General features: G+C 56.3%; 1 protein-coding gene and 1 long non-coding RNA gene across 3 annotated transcripts in view; one reads left to right on the forward strand and one right to left on the reverse strand.

The window, feature by feature from the left end:
* Positions 1-21,095, forward strand: part of SYNPO2 (synaptopodin 2) — a 70,369-nt gene that overhangs the window by 25,448 nt on the left and 23,826 nt on the right. Inside the window, exon 2 of the mRNA XM_036233435.1 lies at positions 19,200-19,351. Coding sequence (XP_036089328.1) covers positions 19,200-19,351 — 152 coding nt within the window. The remainder of the gene's footprint in view (positions 1-19,199; positions 19,352-21,095) is intronic.
* LOC107510884 overlaps positions 240-21,095 on the reverse strand; it is a 99,364-nt gene continuing 78,508 nt past the window's right edge. Inside the window, exons 7-9 of one of the 2 annotated variants that reach the window (XR_004954821.1) lie at positions 3,248-3,818; positions 2,618-2,791; positions 240-1,311 (exon numbers count right to left, since the gene is read on the reverse strand). This is a non-coding gene — a long non-coding RNA (uncharacterized LOC107510884). Of the gene's footprint in view, positions 1,312-2,604; positions 2,792-3,247; positions 3,819-21,095 lie in introns of both variants that reach the window. The other variant, XR_004954820.1, reaches the window with a different exon arrangement.

Consider the following 21,095-nt stretch of genomic DNA (forward strand, 5'->3'; position numbering starts at 1 on the left):
GTGGAAGGACGCGAGGAGCAGGAGGCTGCCCTCGCGGAGGGGCCTTACCGGCGGTCCGCGCAAGCAGCCGCGCTCAGAGCGGACGCCCCGCACCGAGAGTCGGCCGGCACGCGCGGGAGGCGAGTTTAATCTCTGCCACCCCTGGGCTTCGTTACTTATCATTTCGTTGGAGCCCCGATAGTTGATTTTTAAAATGTCAGAAATTATTAGCATTTTAATAAATAAGTGACTAACGATCGTATTAATATATTTTGATTATTAACTTTACATACATAAACTATTTTGTTTTTAAAGATAATTCTTTTCATTTTCTCATTAAAATGAAAGAAAAAGTATCGCATCAAAATTCTCGGTCAGACCTAACTGTGACTCAAAGCTTCAGTTCGCTCCTGACCACGGACGGACATCTGCCAGCGGAGCGACAGCCTCCCGGGAGGCGCCACGTGAAGCGTCCGAGGGAAATGGCAATAGGGTGGCCTCGCGGCTGCTCCCCGGGGCGAATGGCCTGCTCCCGCCCCGGCCCCCGCTTGCCCTCACACACCGGGGAAGCTTAGTGACGCTTACGGCCTGGCCTCTGTCGCCACCCGGTTACTGCTGAGCTCGCGGTCTTCCTCTCTTCCCCCTGTCCTTAAATCCTCACACCGGGATTAATTCCGACACAGACTGGTCCCTGCCAGACACGGGCGCGCGGGAAGGAGGCGAGCGCTGATTTTAGGGTGCCCCCGGCCGGGTGTCTTGCGCATCTACTGCCGCGGTACAGCTCAGGCACAGCCTCTCCCCTCCAGCGTCACTGCCACCGCCACTCCACGTGTGGTACTCAGCCAACGGGGGCGCCTGCGGGGCCCCCAGACTTCTCTCTGCCACGCCCCACGCCCGTGCTCCGAGCAGCAGCCGGAGGGCGTCGAGATGCCAGCGGAGCCGTGCGTCGCGGTCCTCGCACCTCTACGGTCGCTTTCCCGCCCAGGCGCCCGCGCCCCTCCTTCCCGCCCACGCACCTGCGGCCCTCCTCTCGCTCGCTGGGCGCCCCCAGACATCCTTCTCTCTCCCGGCTCCATCACTGGAGCAGCCCGTTCCCGCCCCGGGCCTCCGCACTGGCCTCTGCGCTGCTGGGAGCGTGCGGCCCCCGCCTGACCTTCTTTTTCCAGCGCCGGGGTGTGGACTGTCTGAGTGGCCGTGGCCGGCAGTGTAGACTGCAGGAGCGGGCCGGCTCCCTCCTGGGCCTGCAGGGTGCGGTCAGCGGCGTGGGTGTGAACCCTCGTGCCCTCACTCTGCAGCGGCGGGGCCTTGCACACGTAGCCTCGGTCTCTGCACCTGCCCAGCAGAGAACATGGCATTACCTCTGGTACAGGTGCGTCGCAAGGATCAGCTCGCAAAGTCCACGCAGAGCCCTGCGGCGCCTGGCTCAGCACAGGGGTCCAGGCTGCGCGGGTTCTCAGCGCCTCAGGACTGCTTTTAAGACATGTTTACTCACTGCAAGGAAAAGACACCAGGAAATGACGTTTTTAAAATAATTATAGAAAGTCTCTATAAAAGTATCATTATATCAGTTAGAACAGCACTAAAATCAGTGTTTTTAACTGATAATCTCACTGCGATTCTCCCTAGGTGTATTTTTTTTTATATTATCAAATGTTTAAAGTTAGCCGTGCTAATACATAATTTAATCTCTGATGCAGAGGTTGTCTTAAAATATGTTTTCTTTTACTTGTAGTACTTATTTTTAGATGCTTGGAAAAATCCACCATTTTTATTTTTGCATCGAGATTGATGAGTTGAGCATATTTCAGATAATAAGGCAGATGGGCTGGGCCTCTGATAGAGACATCCTGTCTTGATAAACTTCAGTTTTAGGGGGAGAATGAAAACTTCTCCTGTCTTCCTCTTCTCATAACGGGGTTTCCACGGGGGAGATGTTCGAGCCTTCCGCGGGGTCCATACAGTGAGAACTGCTCCGTGTCAAAGGGCTGTGACCGCGCGTAGGGTCTCAGGTCGGGCACCTCCCTTCCGGCGAGCATGCGTGTGAAGCGAGGCACAGACCTCACCAGAGCCCCAAAGAAGCCGCACGTCCTCCCTGACGACGACAAAACGTTTGTGTGCGAACAGTTGCTTTGACAGCGTCTGGCATAGAGACGCAAAGACAAAAATACGCCTAGGTTCCGTGTATTTATAGCTTTGCAGTTTAACCACTGTGCCCTATTTAGGAATATTTCTGAGGGAGCTGTGTTCGAACGTCGAGAACAGTCCCAAGCTGGTGCAAGGGGAGCTCGTTGTGACCGCAGAAGGCCACAGATCACCTCCACGGAGGCCGGGGCGGGCACGCGCCACGCCAGCCCCTCCCTGGCGCAGGGGGCGGCCGCCGGGAAGGGGCGCGCGGTGCGGTGCGCTGCCTGCCTTCGCGGGACCCTGCCGGGCGGGTCTGCAGGCGCGCGAGGGCGGCGCTCTGCGCACCTCCACGCGGCAGCCTCGCCTCAGGGCGCCGCGGCGACGCAGGCCGAGCGACCCCAGCCCGCAGCGGCCGAAGCGCACAGCCGCTCCGCACGCGGGCTCTGTCCAGCGTCCCCATGATCCGCCATCGCACTGCACATCTAATTAAACGTCACGCACCCTCCGGTCGTACCGACTGGGGCTTCAGCTCCGTGACTTAGCCTCCACAGAGACTCGACGTCCTCCCGCGAGCAGCCACTTCTGAGCCTCGTGGTCAATCTGTGACGTGCCGGCCCGTGCACAGCACCTCTGCTCCCCGGCAGCTCCGTCCCTGTCCCCTCCCTTTCGAATTTGTGTTCCTGGTCACCTGTGGGTTAGAAAACACACTAGGATTATTTCTGAAAGAAGTCGCTTGGCTTCAGGTGATTAGCCAGAGGACTGTGCTGTGACTCGGCATGAGGATGGACTTTTTTTCATTCATTCGCAAATGCAAGGCGATGCCTCCCATGTGCTTGACGTGTCTGGGGACACGATGGCGAGAAGAACGGGCCCCGCCATCAGGGAGACGCGCGGATGACGAGAGTCCTGGGGGTGCACAGGGAGGGCACCCCCGGGGGGGCAGTGCACGAAGCTGAGGCTTCTCAAAGTCCGGGCAGAACAGGCTCCCCGGGGAAGACGGTCGTGACGACGGGTGAGGCCCGGGGAAGGGGCCCCCGGCCCCCTGCCGCCCGCTCTGTCTCCTGCAAGGGCCCCTCTTCCTCCCGACCCCCACGCCGAGGTCCCCCGGTTCTGACCTGAGCCCCCGTCACATCTCCCGCCTCACCTTTCCACGCTCGCTCCCGGCTGCCGTGGCCCTTCTCAGCGACGTGCACGCCATTTGGACGTGGCTTCTACATGTCTCCTGTCTCCGGAGCACCTCTCTCCTCTGCTCCTGACCAGCACGTCCAAAGCGTCTGGCCGCAGCTCAAGGCCGGCCTTCCCCGCGGTCTGCCTCTCCTCCCGGTCCCTCGCTGCGGTGAAAGGGACCGCCAGACGCACCCAGCCGGTTTCGCGCGCCGAGCCCTGGCGTCCTCCCTGCTCCTCCCTTTTACTTCACTGGTTCGGCTCAGTTCTTCTCTTCAAATGGTTTTCTTAATTTATCCGTTCATTCCCAGTCAAAACCTTCCGTTTCTTCCAGGCTTTTTAGTGTGAGTGAAGTGAGCGTGGGGGTAGGGCGGGAGGACAGCCTTGCAGAGCTCGTAACTCCAAACCGAAGTTGTCCTCCTGGGCCAACACGCTGCCGTCCATCGGAGCGACGCTGCCACACTTTTGGAGCCGTCTTCAGAAGACGAGTTATGTTCTTTTGAATCATATCAGGGGCTGCACACATTGCCCTCTACGGCAGGAATTTAATTCTAGGAGGAAAAAAAAAATCAAGACTTTTGGACCTAATGTATGGTGAATAAGGAAAATCACTCATGTTCCTCATACCATGTTCATTAAATTGAGACAGGCTATAAATTAAATAAACCCAACTTTAAGGCAGTTCTGAAAGGGGTCTTAGAAATACTTTGAGCTAAGTCAACATCACTGGAGTAAGTGTGCGGCCTCCGAGGAGGCATATTTTCAGGAGAAATGCTCATATTGAGGTGTGAGTGTTAGCAAAACGTTACTTGAAAGGCATGCTGCTTTCACTGCCACCAGTATATGTGCGAGTAACACCAAGTTTGTGTACGACCAAATTTCATTAACCCGAGAACATTCAGGACCGGCATCACAGCGCTTTTCATATGTGAAAGATTAAGTTTTTCCTCCGTCCTGTTTTACTGAGACATAATTGACACATAACAGTGGATTGATTTAAGGTGTACAAGATAATAATTTGATATTTGTATATAGTGCAGACAATGCGATAAGTTTAGTTAACATCCTTCATCTCATATAGTTACAATTTTTCTTCTTGTGGTGAGAATTTTTTAAAGATTCACTCTCTTGGCAACTTTGACATTTATAATATGCAACAAAGTATCGTTACTTGATCATTACTTGTAGTCTCAAGATGTACGGCGCAGCCTCGGACCTTATCGGTCTTGGGACTGTGAGTTTTTGCTCTCTGGCCACCTTCCCTCAAAGTTCCATGACATACCGACTTCAGAACTAGCATGCTACCTATGTGGAATCAAGAGTCAACAATCTGTCCCTCAAAAGTTTCTCTCATAAAAGCTATTTGGCTGAATAGTTTAACACTTTTTAAAAAACGCTGTTAGGAAACTCCCTGGAAAAAGCATGATGAGTCATTGCAGGGCCTTGTAGATAAAGGCGTGTTGGGATCACGTGGTCCTCCACCAAGGAAGCCAGAGGCGGAGCGAAGGCAAAGAAAGGGGCCTGGGGAGACACATGAAGCCGTTTCCATCCGGAAAGTGCCCTAGGTAAAACGCCGTTAGTAGGTCCAGAGCCACCGACTTAAACATGTGTGCTCAGCTGTTCTGTATGAGGCCTGACTTTGAAGGTAGAGAAGCGAGGTGGGCCATCGGGCAGAAATGGCATTTTCTAGCCCAGCGGGGACTTGGCGTAAGCCGTTTGGGGCGCTCCAGCACTCCGTGGAGTGTGGCTGATGGGCGATCAGGAGAGGTCACTGCCTTCCTTGTTCCCTGTGATGCAGTTTCGGAATCTGCCGCCCAGCAAGGAGCACGGGGCTCGCGCCTCCTCACGGGGCCGTCGGCCCCCGCGTCAGCCTTTGCTCCCCTCCGCGGCCCGCGTCATTCACTCTGTCACATTCAAGCTGTAGCTGTCGGTTATTCCTTGTATGTTCCTTAAACTTTCTTAGAATTAGTACATTTTATGTCCTCATGCATGATGTTGACTATTGTACGATCCTAGGAAGTTACGCCAAAGGACGTTGGTCCCCTTATCTTTTCACTAACATTTGAAATCCATTATCAGGTCATTTAGCACGATCTCTTTCCTAAATGTCTTGTATGAAGTGCCGAGGGAATGCTATGAGTACTTGAAGAATGAAATAAATAAAAGGCTTTCATTTTCCTGTGAAAGTCAGTATGATTAAAATGTTTAGGCTAAGACTTTTGGGTCAAGCACTTTGAGTTGACCCATTTTTTTCACTGAACAGATTGGTGGTCTTGCTTTTGTGAAGCTATAGCTAAAAATTTTGACCAAATACTCTTCCTCATCTTTGTGTTCCATCACAATGAATTTTTGCTGGTGTTTCAGGTTTTACTGGAGCTGACATTTGTGCTCGGCTCCTAGTCAGTGTAATTCATCTTTAAGCAAACGGACTGAATTCTACACACTTCGGAGTCTCTGGAGATAAACTCCTCTGCCGTCTCTGCGTCATCCCTCTCACGGCCAGGCGGGACAGTGGTTTACATCAGACACGATGTATGTCTGAGCAGGAAGGGCGTAAGCACAGTTACATTACCTTCTATGGGCAGCGAGACGTGTAACGTGCCGCAGCCTGACACGGCGCGGTGCTTTGAAGCCCGGATTCCCACGCAGTGGTTTTTGTAAGTGTGTTGGTGTGAACAGCCCGAGCCTTATTTAAAGCAGCGTGGCCTGTTCCCTTGAAGCAGGGGAGGAGAGTCCAGGCCTCTCCCGTTCACGGCCGCTGTCAGCCGCAGAGCAGCACCTGGCGGGCGAGCACTCAGTCAGCGGCTGTCAAAGCTCCGACACGTGAATGGGAAGCAATGGAGGAAAATCGAGGCCCTCGGGAGGCGTTTGGTGCGCAAGGCGCGGCCGCGGCTCCCCAGGAAGGCGGGTGTCGCCCCCCGCGCCGCTGTCCGGTCGCGTATGGGGGGGGGGGCTGCTTCCACACATGTGCTCGCTGCGCTGACGGCTCGAGAAGCCAGGCCCTTCCGGGCGAGATGCTGCTTTGCCCTCGCGCCTGTCGTGCTGCGGGCAGGCCGGGCTCCCAGGCAGTCGGCGTCCGGTGACCGTGTGGGCACGTGGCGGTGGGCCGGGAAGCAGGGGTGGGTCCCTGGGTGCGAGGAGCCCCCAAGGGGTCGCTCTCCAAGAGAAAAGCCGAGGGTTTGCCCTGAGAGAACCTGCTACTGGGGGGAGAGGATAAAGAGGAGTCGTCAAGGAAACAGAGACGAGCTGGTTAGAGGAGTGCCAGGAAAACGGCGGGGACCCGTCTCTGAAGCCCCCGGCGTGGACGCGTGGAAGACGCCGCCTTGAAAGGAAGTGCTGTTAGCAGATTTTTAGAAGTTTTTTTGTGCTTTTGTGTTGGGGGTCCCTGTCCTTTCCATTAATCAGTGAAGAGCTGAATGTCTTCTGGTGAGGTGAAAATAAATATAGCTGTAAAGAAGTATCTACAAACAGAGAAGGTCATGCGGATATTCGGTTCTTACTTTCTAAGAAATTTAACCCTGCTATGAAATTTCCACGGTTGTAAAGATCCTCAGATTCCTCATTTTTCTATTTCACTTATTTGGAAAAGCTTTGATCATTTCTAAAAGGTCAGAATTGTTGGAAATAGAAGTCATTTTGTTCTCTTTCATCCCGTGTTGAGTGGTTGAGAACTCAGCTGGCTAAACTGGCAGAATTAAGAACTGGCAAAAGCTCCCGTCCGCCCCCAACTGCTCCGGTCCCGTGTCCATGTTTGGGAATGGCTGCTGGAGCTTATCCGCATTCTGCTGGCAGGCCATCTCTCTGGAGAGTGACAGGCACTTTTCTCCCTGCCACCCACGGCCATGATCCTGGCCGTGAGGAATGCCAGCCGTCGGCGAGGTCCAGGGTCCGAGGGCGTCTGAACCGAGCGGCGGGTGACGCGGGGGTGCAGATCGCGCGGGGACCACCGCGTCACAGCCGCGCACGGCCAGGCTGGCCTCGCGGTGCTGGACTTTGTCCCGTCACATGAAGAGGGGAGTAAAGGAGGGGACATTTTCGAAAGGAGGGTGGAGAACGAGAGGTCAACGTACGTGGGTCGGACCGGTGACCGTGCTGGTCTGAGGGAAGCCATGGCGCCCCCGGCGAGGGGGTGCCGGCCGGGGCTGGGGCCGGGGACTCCGCGCCAGGCGCTGCGGGCGGCGTCCGCCCCGCGAGGCGCTGGCAGTGAGCGTGCAGACAGGAGATTCTGTCTTATTTAAGCGCGTTTTCATCTAGGAAAAACTAAACCTTAACTCTATCTGTAATTTCCGAGGAGGGGTAATCCCGTTTACGGGCATAGTCGTGCAGGCTACAGACGGAAAACCATGTCCCCTGACTCATGGATCTGCAGTATCAGTAATTGCTGTTTCGATGCCTAATACATGTGCAATGACAAAGAAAACTTATAACATTTGCATCTTCGTGTATTTAGGCCTGGTACCGAAACTTGTTTTTAAGTTTTGCATCTTTAACTTTTTTGTAAACATCCGCTTTTACTTATTCTTTCTGTCAATTGAGCAAATAAATACACAGGGACGTGGGGATCAACTAACTTTTAAAATTAGTGTTCCGAAATGTGGCGATTCATTCGTCGTCTGCAGAGCCTTCACTGCAGGGATGCACCCCAGGTCCCGTGACCTAACAGCTTGCATTAGCGTTTTGCATAAAGGTCAGGAAACCTGTTATTCATTTCTAAGCAAGATGAAGCCTCTAGGCAAACTCACAGCAGCACAGCGGCCAGGACGTCCTGGGTACGTCCTGTCCCTGAAACGTGACTACGTCCAACGTGCTGCTGGCCAGGACGCATGCTGTCCCCCAGGCTAACGCTGGCGTCCAGAGCAGGTGCCGGGGAGAGTCCTGCTGGGGGCGCGGGGAAGGTCCGCGGTGAGGAGACCTCCGCGTGCCGTGAGTTAGGGTTCCGTTCTGACTCTCCCTTCGGTCCCTCCCTCCGTCCCTCTCCGTCTCCACCTCTCTCTCTCCCTTCCACTCTCTCTGCCGTTTGACTTTTTCCATGGACCGCAGGCAGCTCTCAGTGCAGATCTGTGACAAAGCCAATCATTCCTTCATTCGGCGCAGTGTCTACCATCCCGTGGACGCCGCGGTAGATGCAGGGGCCTCACCCATGCGAAAACCCCTGACTTCCGGGAGCCCCGTCAGAAGGGCCGCAGACCGGGCAGGCGGGCAGGCCGGAGGCCGGGCTGTCGGCGGAAATGGAGGAGGCGCGTGTTCTTTGAGAGGGAGGGCGTTGCCTCGGGTCAGGAGGATGTCGCTGGAGGCCCCTGGGCGTGCTGAGGCGGGCGGAGCGCGTGTGCTCCAGACCCGGCAGCGAGGTCCGCGGGGAGAGCGTCGCAGGGGCACTGTGGGTCAGCCGTGCGCCGGCCTCGCCCCAGCCGACTCCCTCCCAGATGTCCTCGTTTTCCTGTGCGCCACCGAACTGTCCCCGTCGCCCCGACCCGTGTCCACGTTCCTAAGTCAGAAGGAAAAGCGAGCGACGTTTTCCAGATGGAAGCCCAGGCTTTGGGAGCTCCCCGCGAGGACAGCATCTGGCCAGGAGCAGTGCCACTTGGCGAGATTCCTCGGCAGGCCGCAGGGCTGGGGCTCACCGAGCAAGGAGCGGGCCGGCTGTGGGGTGCGCGGGGCTGAGATCAGCTCCTGGGGTTTGCGTCGAAGGGTGATGAGGACTGACTTCTAAAAAATGTGAAACATTTAAAAATTTCGAATGTACGAGGTAACTGGCTTTATTTTCTCCTCCCTGTGGGGGCGTTCCTTTCAAAGTCAGAAACGAACTTTTGCAAAACAAGATCCGACTGGTTTTGAACACTACTGCATTCCCAAGAGGGCATTCCTGGACCTCTGAACCCTGCAGGGAACGGGGCGGCCGGAAGCCTCCTGTTCAGTCCTGTGGGACGAGGCGTGGGAGACGGAACTCTGTAGACGAGGGAAGAGGAGGCCGCCGTCCTGACTGCACCTTGGCCTCCGCCCAGGCGAGAGAACCCAGCGCCTCTCCAGGTGCGCGGAGAGAGGGCCCGGGTCGTTAGCTGACCTCGGGGACCCCTTGCAGCCCTTCGCTCCATGCCGACAGAGACAGTGCTGGCAGCTTCCCGTGGTCCTAGTGTCTCCGACGCCGCGTGGGCAGGCTCGGGGCAGTGGCGCTCTGTGGTACCCTGCAAACCACCTTTCTGTTACAGTACCCCAAGCTCCGAGTCCCCGAAATGCTATGTAGACATTTCATTGTACTTTGTAAACATTGTATATGGCTCTGAAAATGCATCCGAGACTAAAAATATACCGCCCTTCAAACCACTGACACGTGTGGTGTTTAAAATGGAAAATGCAGCTGGAAGGAAGTAAACCGTTTCTCTCCAGGTCATAGTGAGAAGTTCACGAGCTCCGCCAGCTGCGCGGCCGCTGCCCTCTGCTGCCCTGAGGCAGCCCAGCCTCCCATGCACCCTGGTCGCCGTGGCCACTCACTGGCGGGGGCAGGGAGTGTCACGGCCACCGGCTCGGGAAGTCCCCGCAGTCAGGTGGCCCGGGCCTGAAGCCGGCGGGGCACTGTGTCCTCACGAGCCGGGCCCGCGCGGGGTCTCGTCAGCGCTGTGTTCTCTTTCCCCTCGCCCTTCGCCTGAAAACAGCCCGCCACCTGAGCTGGGGAGGCCGGCCTCGGGGCCATGCGGAGCCATGGGCCAGCGTGTGGGCTCAGGCGGGTGCCGGTAATGGCCAGCTGCTTTAAGTGACGTGCCCTAGTCAGTCGGCAGAAACGCACTGTGTTCCTTTTAAGCAGAAAGTGAAGAAAACCCCAAAGCGAACCCATGACTCGGGAGCAAGGAGCCTGCGCTGCTGATGGCCCTGCTTTCCAGATGGCAGGGGACTGACCCGCCTCTCAGGCCCCTGCTGCCTCCCCTGCTGCCCTTCGGGGCAAGGCTTCCCTCCTACACGACCAAGGCCACAGGAAACAGACCAGAGGCCTCGGGGCCGGCGGGGGCTGGTTGGAGCGGCTCCAGCCCCAGTCAGGGCACCAGCCATCAGAACCGCGTCCCCCACAAGCCTGTGATCACTGCCATCACCCTGATAACGGCCCCTTCGAGAGCCTTGGCCACGGGGAGGGTCGGATGTTCTCCCCCGAGGCACTGTTTGCAGACAGCCGCGGGTGCCCAGTGGGGCGACAGGATGTCCCTGCCTCCTGGGGAGGGAGGGGCTTTCCGAGCAGCTGAGGGTTGGCCCGGAAGGCCTGGGGGACCCGCCTGGCCCTGGCCACGCGCGCGGTCACCGCGCACGCAGCCCCGTTCACGCTGTGCCTTTGCAGGGGGTGTCGGGAAATAAAAGCTCCCCTTTTCCTCTGCCCCTCTGACTTGGCGCGTTCTAACTTTTTCTTAGGTCAGGTATTAACAGCTTAAGTCAGGTCACACAGGTCTGGTTGGAAACCGTTTCCACCCAGAAAAATGCTGGCTCTTCCCCGTCTGGGCCGCTGGAGGGCAGCACAGCCTAAGGAGTGGGCGTAGGACCAGCCACCGCCCAGGGGACCCTGCAGGGGGTGGGCCCTAAGGAGCGAGGAAACTTTCCCACCGCGAATTTAAGGAGGAAGCAGTAAACGTTCGATTTTAAGTGGACTCACGTCCTCGTCTTGTATAACGCTTACTTGAGGCAGGAAGGAGAGAGTTTTAAACTACTATAGCGCCATCAGAAAGAAAGTCCCGGGGCAGTATGGAAGCAAGAGAGTTAAACTCAAACACACCCTGCGATTCGCTGGGAACGAAAGCGTGGCTGTTCCTGCGGCTTCCTGCACCTCTTGGGGACACGCAGTCTTCACAATAGACGCGGCCCCATTCCGCCCTCTGCTAGCCCGAGCGGCGGGGCCGCCTGGCCGCCCCCCTGCCGTGCTCCGGGAGCACGCCTGGGGCGGGCAAGAGGAGCCCAGGGAGGAGGCTGGGGGCGGGAAGCGCGGAGCGAGGCTGGCCCTGCGTCCCGGACCAGGCCCCCGGGGCGGCGTCTGCACGGCTCACGTCACAGGGAGGTGGCCTGACGCCCCTCAGCCGTCCCCCACGGAGCATGTCCGTTCTCGCAGGATGCTGATAAGCACGTCGCGTGGTGGGCGCCGTGTGGGAGAGACGTCTGAGTTCTTGGCAGGCGTGGCCTGCGTGGCGGAGACCCGCGGCGGCCCCCGCAAGCCCGCGTGCGAGGCGTTGCGCGCCCCTTCCGCCGCGCCGTCGGTGGGCCGCCGTCACACGGCGCACTCCGCCCACGTCCCGCAGGCCGCGGACCCCACTGCTGCCCGCCCTTCGGTGTGGCACGGGCGGGCACCCAGCACCTTCGTCCCCACGCTCCCCTTTCCGAGCGCGGCCGGGCCCACAGCTCCCCCGCGCCCGTTCACCCTGGACTCCCCTTCCGAGCTGCGCGCCTGACCTTCCAGGTGGATGGTTGTCGCGTCCACCTTCGTGTCCTGCCTCCCCAGCTGCCTGGGCCACCCCCTCCTCGTCACCCCTCGCGCCTCAAGATGTCACTCGTCCTCGACTCCCTCTCCGCACACTGGCCCCTCACCACCCAGGGAGCCATAGGTGCCTGCCTGGTCTTAATTGATTTTTTTATCACTAATGAAAGTGCAGGCACACAGAGGCATCCTCATGATGGCATCGGCCTGTTCTTACAGACTCCTTGAGTGCAGGAGTGAGGCTTGACCCCAATGCAGTTCTCCGTCACAGTCGTGGGCAGGGAGCACGCGGCAGCGCTGCCTCCGGGGCGCGGGGCCCTGGCCGGTCAGCCGTTGCTGCAGGATGACCCCCGCCTACAGCTGTCATCTGCGCTCTCCTAGTCCCGGGAGGGAGACAGACGTCCCTCCCACCTGGATGCCCCGTGCCTGCCGCCGCCTTCACTGCTGGGCGCGCGCCCCGCGCGCACCCGTCATGTTGCTCGGTCCCCTCAGCGGTCCGGTGGGTCGTGTGTGTTACTCCCACTTCTCAGCCGAGAAAACTGAGGTTCAGGGGCTGAGCTGTTCGGAGCAGCGGGGCCACGTGGCCCTGCACCTCCGACTGCGGGCGGAGCGTCGGGCTGGCGTCTCTGCCCTGCCGATGGGCAGTGATGAGACTGAGGCCCCGGCCGAGCGCCTCGCTGTCCCCGCGCGGCGGCGTCACTTGCAGTGTGGGGACAGTGACATCTGGAGCGTGGCTCCCGGGGCGCAGGGCGCGCGTGTGCCTGTGCAGAGAGCGCTCGCTGCTGCGTCCACGGGTGCGTGGGCCCGGAACGCCCCGGGCGAACTCGGACTTCCCGCCCGCTCCTCCTTGAACTTGGCTTTTCCCCGGTGCTCAGCGGTGCTTCGTGCCCCACGTCATTCCAGGCCTTTCTGCCTTTGCGCATCTGTTCCTGTTTTGAGTGCTCTCCGGCCTTCGTGGGGACATCCACTCGTTTTCCCGGAATCGGCTCGGACGCGCCCCCAGCAGGCTTCCCAGCTCGGTCATTTCTCCCTTTCCGTGACACGTGGGTTCTTGGTCCCTCCTGTCCTCACCGCCCGGACCACGTGTGACTTGTTCTTCCATCACCCTCCTAGTCTGGCTGCACCGAGGATCTTAATCACGTCTGAATGGAGGCCCCAAAGCAGCGATCGAATAACAGAGCGACACCTGCGCTCGGGAGAGACGCTCTGGACCACGAGGATAAGTTAACCCAAGGCAGAGCTGGCTGCGCCCCTGGAGACGTCAGCGCACGTCCGCTGTGGGCACGAGACGCGGGAGGGAGCCTGGGACCGACCCTGCGGACCCCGCGCAGTCCAGGGCCCTGCGCACGTGCAGAGCCTAAAGCGGCCTGGTCGCTGTCCCACAGGAGCCAGCCGGGGGACGGAAACGCGCGCTGGCGGGAAGCCCGGATGCTTGCGTCCCCGCGTGTCCCCCTGGACACCTGATTCCGGAAGGCCTGTCCGCCAGCGGAAGGGGCGGGGCAGGCGACTGGACAGATGCGGCCGTGCGGCCCGCCGGCTCACCCGCGAGCACGCGCACGCCCGGCCTCCGGCGGGGTACCCCCTCCTGCCCCCCCATCTGGGCAGCGCTGCTGCGGGCGCTGCTCGCCTCCCACCGTTTTCTGCCGCCCACTCCCCGGCGACCCTGCCAGAAAGGCGCGTTCTGTCCTTCGCTGTCGCTCTGGCCTGTGCTCAGTCCATCTGTCTCAAGTGACTTTGTAAGCGCCTGTCCTCATCCTGCCGTTGACCTTTGCGTCGAGCGCCTCTCCTTAGTTCCAAGGGACTAGATGTCCCCGATTCCTGCCGCAGCATTACGATTCCGTCGGCGTGAGCCATCGGAGCGCTGGTTCTGCTTTGTGGGCGTGGACGTCACCCAGGGCGTGATGAACTGCCTGTGCTGGCCAAACACATTTCTCTGGAAGTAGATGTCAGTTAATTGGGGAAAATGACAGGGCCTGCACTTGGCCCTAAGTATATATATAATTCATTACCCACACCTCGCTGGCTTGGTCATGTTCTAAACTTTGAAGCCTCTGTGCTGTTCAAACATACACGCTCAGCAGGGCGCTCACAGACGAAGCAGCCACTGCTGGTGTTTCGTGACCGCTAAGCAGCGAGGCACATTTTACAGGCAAATGTTTCCTTTTGGTGAATCAACAAAAGACAATGATGTCATCTTGCATATTTTAGGTATCATCTAGCTGTGTTTGCAGATAAGAAAAGTGTTTAAGAAAACTTCTAGGCTGTAATTCTTGCTTCCAGCAGCCAGGGGACTTGAGGAAGGGATCACAGCCTCTCCCGTCCGGTCCGAGTCATTCTCTGCGTAAAAGGCGGAGGACGGGACATGTTAAATTTCGTCAGTCTCTCATGACTGTCCAGCTATGGGAGTCTGTGAAGTACTGTTCTGACAAGCGGGAAAAAGCCTGAGGTTTTCAGCTTTTTCTTCCTGCCCCCACCTTCCTTCCTTCCCTTTCCTCCTCCTTTTCTGATCACTTGTATCAGAGCGTAAGAGGGCATATTCTGGTTGAAATGACAGGCTCAGGCACATGCCGTCCACTTCCTGACAGTGGGACCTCGGGCAAGCCACGCCACATCGCAGAGACTCGGTTTCTTCCTCTGCAGAATGGACTTGGGAGCCCTGTCGCTCAGGCCGTTGTGGGGACCAGACAGTGCTAGAGCTGTGGTTCTTGTCTCTGCTGCTTTTCCCCAGCGGACGCTGAGATTAAACACGGCTCCTGTTTCTATGAAGATACAATGGAGCAGTGGAGACATGTTCTCCAGTAATTAAAATATAAATTATCCAGTGCCCCAGGAGAAATTCAAGGTCACTTGCCATGAGTTCGTAGACTGCAGATATTTGCCAGGAGGGGAGGGAGCGATCGGAGAAGGGGTGCAGGGAGCAGCCCGTCTGACCTGGGCCCTGGAGGGAAAACGGGATCTGAAGTCAGGACGGATGCCCCGGGAAATGGTAGATTCTCAGCACAGAGAGGAAATGTTTTCCCAGCCCACTGCTGTCTTCGGAGTTTTGCACCGTTCCCTGGTATTTCTAAAGCCTTCATGCCACGGCCATATTTTGGAGCCGATGACCTCATCGCCATCTGAGTTGCCAGGGCTGGGTTCCAGGAGGACGAGGAAGGGAGGCAGGGAGAGGAAGCAGACGTCAGCCGGTTGGGCAAATTAAAGCATTAATTCCACTTTTCAGAACCCAATTTTATCATTTGCATGCGGGGCCGAGTCTTCTTGTTCTCTCTCTCCCTGGCCTCCCTTCCTTCTCCCCCCACGTCTGCTGAGAGGCAAGTCTAGAAAACCCAAGCACCAAAGCCCCAGAGCCATGCACGGGGCCACGAGCCTGTTGGGCCCAGGCTCCCGACGAGAGGCCGCGGCAGCGTCTCCTCCGCGCTGGCCCTCGAAGAGCTTCTGTCCCGCGTGGGCTTTCTTTCTGCCTTCGCACTCTCTAGAGGTCGGAAGTAACTCCCATGTCTCTGCCTCGTCCGCTGTCTCCCTGGCTGCGCCCCCCGCAGGGCTGTCTCGCTGTGCACCTCCCGCAATGCGCGCCCCGACCTCTGTGGGGGTCCTGGCCCTGTGGTCCTGCCATGCTGTGCCTGGCATCCTGCGGGGTGAAGAAAGGGCATCTGCTTGGCTGTGGGGAATAGGAAACGATGTGGGGGCTTCCAATGACTCCCTACACAGACTTTCAGCTGGTCTTCCTGGGTCCGTCCCTGCCCCACGCTTGCTTCTCGAGGGAGCTGGTCCCGTAAATTCTTGAGTCTGGAGGGAGCCCACAGAGCAGACGGTCGCTCCTTGGCTTTCCCCGCCCCTGACCTAGGCGTCCATGTTCCCAGGTCTGCTCATTTGTAGAAACTATTAGAAATCACCTTTCTTTATAACAGACGAAAGTTTTAAAATGGAAAATTAACATCTACCTTTGGAAAACAATATGTGCAAATAGCATTGCTGAGATCAACTCAATTGTTTGAAATAACACTGACACCGAGCTAGTCTGGGAACCCTCATGCCCCGTTGGAACATTCAACAACTATATTGTATTCTACGCAGAGAACAAATTGTTCGATGGTAAAAAGTAAACAAATAAAAAAGCATGCATTGGCCACCCTGTCTGTGGAGGGGAGCTGGGGGTTCTGAGCTTGGGCCAGAGGCGCTGGGGCTCGGGAAGGCAGCAGTCGGCTTCCTGCCTGAGAGGCGGCTGTGAGCCGAGGAGGGGAAGAAGCGACCCGCGAGCCCAACGCCCCCTGACCCCGCCAGCGGGGAACAGTGTGAGGCTTCCCGGCGTAAGACTGACGCTCCGGCGTGGGCGTCGGCATCCTGGCCATGGCGATTTTTCACATTTTGCAGTCCACGCAGACAAAGGGAGATTCTGCCGAAGAAGTTATGCGACAGAGGCGGAGCGTTCACGGGAAAAGGGGCGCGGCGAGCTCTGGGGGTGCAGGCCGGTGGCGGGGGTCTTCTGACGGAATATGAACTACCCAGTCTGTTTGTGTCCGATACCCCAAACGACAAAGACACGCCTGCCTGCGGGGAGGCTTGGGCGTCTGGGACCAGACTGCTTCTTTGGGCACGAGGAATTTTCATGGAAGCCTTGGGGCTTCCTGAGAGAGGTCACACGGCTGCCAGGTGGGCAGTCTTAGGAGGAAGATGGAGGAGTGTGCCTTTTGGGGGAAAAAATCTGACAGCCGCACAAGTCGAGGTACTTACTCCATCAAAAACTGTCAGCATCAGAGAAAGTCATAAAGAGCCAGCTGTATATGAAATAACGGGCTGCATCTTAGGTGACTCCCATGTTTATATACTAACTTTAATTAAAATATTACATTTATCTGCCCTTTGACTATTTCATTTCCTTCGAGTATTAGAAGATGCTGTATTATGAACAACTAATTGAATTAATGTAGAGATCATTTTTCTTACAAAACAAGCATTTGGTAATTCCACTTCTTTGCTTCAGGTCTATGTAATAATAGAGAAGAAATTGAAATTTCATTATTTTAAGTTTCAAATGAAAATCAAGAACAAATGGAGATCCCTTGTCTTCAGTATGTTACATTTTGTGACCAGCTAGAGAATAAAACTTATAGTGAAGGTAAATCAGAATTCGAATGCGTTATATTTGCAGTTCGCATTTAGCACACGTATTGTCAGATGGTACTTGGAGCGTTTTGTATGGCTGGAGGATACACAAAATACTTTTCTGAGCTAGTTATTTGCCTGCATGATCTTCTTGGAGATAAAATTTGGGTTACAGTGTTTCCAAATAAGCGGCCTTTAGCAGCTCACATTGTGTTCACTTCTAATCCAGAAAGTCTTGGCTTTGGAACATCTTGTTTTCAGAACAATGAAAGTCACGTAGTTAAAATAAAAGAACATAAAAAAAATCTCAAAATAACGATCATAAACTCATCTTCTAGTCCCCTTGAAAACTGTGATTATTTGACGCTTAAGAGAGTTGATATGAATGCTGGGAAGAAAGGCACTCAGTAAAGATCTGCCTATTTGTCACACACACAGACAGACACACGCACACACATGCATGCACGTCATGAACGCAGCATAATAACCATGCAGTGAAGCGTTGTGTGTGCAGTTAATAAGTGCACACAGACATTTGAGAAACCCAGATAGTGACTTCTAGTTCTCTCTTTTCTGGGCAACCTTGATTATATGGGCTACTTATTTGTCTAATCTTTTAGATTTTACATATGTTTTTTAATGAGTTCTTTTAAAAGTATTTTCCCATATTTTTTATAAATGTTTATGGAAAGAATCTCGAGTCGTTCAGAAGCCTTTGTGTAATCCTTCGCAATTAAAGCCAAGGAGACGCGGGCGGGGTCGGGTCCCGCAGATTCTGCGGTCCATCAGTGTTTGCGGCCAGCGCCGGGCTGCGTGCCTTCTCAGCGAGGGGGGAGGAGCCGAGGATGCCATTCCATGTTTGTGCTGGGTCTTCCCGCCTCGGCGTGGCCGCTGCCGGGCCGCTCGCAGCAGTGAGGCTGCCGCAGGGTCCCCGCCGTGGCGTGCACATTCCCGGCCGTGCGGCCGGCGGGTTCCGACCCCATTCCCGTCAAGGGCAGTTGTGTCCTCTGGGCACCCTTCCAGGCTTGCTACCAGGAATGTTTTTCACTTTTATGGTGACTCGGTCCCTAAGGATAAAGACAGTCATCCAAAAGGAGCCCTTTTGCCCCTTGTCCGCATGCACGCTAGCGACAGGAGCGGAAACGTTCGCGGCCATCAGCCCCAAACTCAGAACAGCCCGTGGAGCCGGAACGGGGGTGCTGGGGAGAGAACCCCCGAAATCCGCGAGCGTCTACTTGCGTTCGCCCCGAGGCCGATTCACATACACTGGTGAAGAGAGATTTTCACTCTTCAGACAAAAAGACGGCCTAACCACGCCACTCAGCCGCTTGTTCACACACCCCTCAGTGCTCCGGCGGGGCGGAGCCCGTCCCCTTCTGGAAGCGTCTGTCCGGGGCAGTTGTGGCCATCATCTCGCCGGCTCCCTCCTCAGTGCCTCACGAAGCTTTCGTTTCTCCCGCGGCGTGTCCCAGTCGGCTCTCCACGTGGCTTTGCTGGGCGCCCTTCCTCCATTGTCCCCGAGCTGTCACCCCGCCCCCCCCCCCCCCGGGCCTTCCCTCCTCCATCCTGGGGACGGTGCTCGGACCACTCACCTGGGGCGAGTCCCCGCCTCGCCCTCCTGCTGTCCCGAAACACCCCGCCCCCCTCCCCTCCTCCTCTGGCCACAGGTGGCGGCAGGGGGCTGCCCCTCCCCTTTCGCCTCCCCTGCTTGCTCTTAGTTCTCTTCCTCCGCGTACGTTCAGGGCTCTTCGAAGAAAACGGGCCTCTCCTTACCCTAGCTGGGTCAGGAAGGGATCCGGTAAGTCCGCACGGACCCGTGAGAGATCTGGAAGGGCGGGCTTGCGGCGAGGCCTCCAGGAATGACTTCGCGACACTGCGCGACTGGCCCCCCACGGACTGGTGGCACCTGCCCGCGTCGGGGGGCCGTGCTGGGCCGTGACCGTGACCCCGGCCGGGGACGCCGCCAGCGCCCCACCCACCTCGGCCATGGGAGGGGCTTTGAAGAGTGCGGGAAAGTGAGAAGTCGCTTGGCGACGGGTCAGACTTCACAATGGGACGTCACCGCGTGTAATGCACACTCAGGTTACACACACGTCTTCTCTCGCCCGCCTCTAATCTTCACGTATCGCATTGTTCCTTTACTTACAATGCTGCGAATTCAATGGTGACGTCGTGGCATGTGGTTCGTCGTGAGATTGTGCATGTTAGGGCCTGAAAACTGTCTAAGGCCCCGGTCTTACAGGTTACAGGTGAATATAAAATCAGGGCCGATTTTATAGTCTGCAGATCGATTCGCTTCTCCCCACCGCAAGCTCCTCAGAGCTCAGGTGGCCCGGGTTTTCTGTCGCACAGTCCTAACCGTCGCCTCCTTTTCCACTCCATGCAGATCCGAAGCCAGAGCAAAGCCTCGGGGTCCGGGCTGTGTGAGGGGGATGAAGTGGTCTCCATCAACGGCAGCCCCTGTGCGGACCTCACCTACCCCCAAGTCATCAAGCTCATGGAGAGCGTCACGGACTCCCTGCGCATGCTCGTCAAACGGTACGGCGCGCCCGTGGGGACGCGTGCGCGCTCTGGAGGCCAGATGGGGGTGGCGAGGGCTTCTGTCACACACAGAACTTGGTCGCTTACGGGGAACCGGGGGGCGGGGGATGCTCTGTAGGTCAGTATAGTTAAACAGGAAAACCGCAGTGTCTGAAAAGCGACGATTCTAATCCACTGAATTTTCTGGTTAATTGAGATTTATCTTGAAAATCTTTGTTTCAAGAACTTTGTAGAGAATCTTAGTCTGATATTTAAAACTAATTCCTTAGAAAGCTCAGTGTGTTGAACATAATCTAATCCTTCTAGGTCAAGATTTCTGGTAGATCATGATCATTAAATTATAATTCGCAAACTCACAGATAAATTAAAAACATTTAAATGCTAAACCATTACACTGCACAGGAATTTTTTATAGAAAGAAAATGCCTAGGAGAAGGAAAAAAACAAAGACAACAACAACAACTGAAAACTTAAAAGCAGCCAGGTTTCTGCTTGCCAGGACCTCCAGGAAAACCAGCATTCGGGTATGAGCCAAAGCAGGTGGCTAGGGTACCGGTTTCCGACTCTCGGTGCAAAGCTCTTGTTAATTTGATCTCTCCAGATCCACTCCCCCCACTAATTGCTTAAAAACACAGAAGTAAACTGTAACATAAAAGCAAAAGCAAACGGTGAGGGCAATCCCGAAACAGCATAGCCTCAACCGTTCTACGCTGTGCTAGTCATAGTCCGGCCCGCAGCGACCTGGGGGCGAGCCCCCGGCCATGGCCATGAGCAGTCCGGAGGGAGAGCTCCGAAGGGAGGCTCTGCCCCAACTCTGCAGAGACCCCGGTACACACAACACTGCCCCGCTGGCCAGCACTCGGCTCGCTGCCGTTTCTACACAGACACCAACTCGCTGCGGCGCGGATCTCGTGAAAATCAATCGCGCATTATTCCTGGACATTGACCCATCGAGCCCACTGTTTCAGCCCCTAGGATCCCACATATTTGTAGAGCTGCCCTCACTTTCAGAAGAGAGCTCACAGGAGTGTCCTCAGGAGCAGGGTTAGTGGTTTGGGCTTCAAAGGGGGAGCAAGGCACGTGCTTGGTGAATACACGTTCGCTGGGCCCTGCAGAGACGGTGGACACAGCGAGGACTCTGGTCTGCCCCGGCACGCCAGGCCATGTTCTGTGTAGGTGCCTCTGGACAGTTCTGTTCTGGGAACAGGTCCTCTGTCTAAATTCTCTTAGGCCGGAAGGGGGGAAGGTCAAAACTTCTTCCTGAGCCTTTTGTTTCTTAAATATAAAATAACCTGTGTACCAGAGAGACATATTTTGGGGTGTCAAATTTAGCTTTCTTACATATGAAACAATGAATTGCGGGATGGAGTGATGCCCTCCGCAGACCGAATGGAGATGAGCATTTTAAGTGAAAAGCTCTAATCTCTGGTGCCTCCGTGATTTTTATTCACGTGTATCCATTTTACTTCAGCTCCCAATGAATATTACCATTGATCTGAGCCATCTGCCCGTGTGGCAGTCTGTAGGGCTGGAGTGGATTCCGACTGCCCGCGGCCGCCTCGTAACTGATTGCTCACATAATTCGGAGTGACTCAATGTGCCCTCCCTCCCCCCCGAGCCTCGCTGCATTAAGACTGTGTGACCTTTCCGTGCCCTCAATCCAGTGGCAGAAAGTGCCTTCATCACGTCCTGCATAAGAAGGATCTAATTTCTGTCATCGTGTTTTTAAAATGTCGTTTTA

The sequence above is a fragment of the Rousettus aegyptiacus genome, unplaced genomic scaffold, assembly GCF_014176215.1.
Source record: "Rousettus aegyptiacus isolate mRouAeg1 unplaced genomic scaffold, mRouAeg1.p scaffold_m13_p_16, whole genome shotgun sequence".
Taxonomy (NCBI): domain Eukaryota; kingdom Metazoa; phylum Chordata; class Mammalia; order Chiroptera; family Pteropodidae; genus Rousettus; species Rousettus aegyptiacus.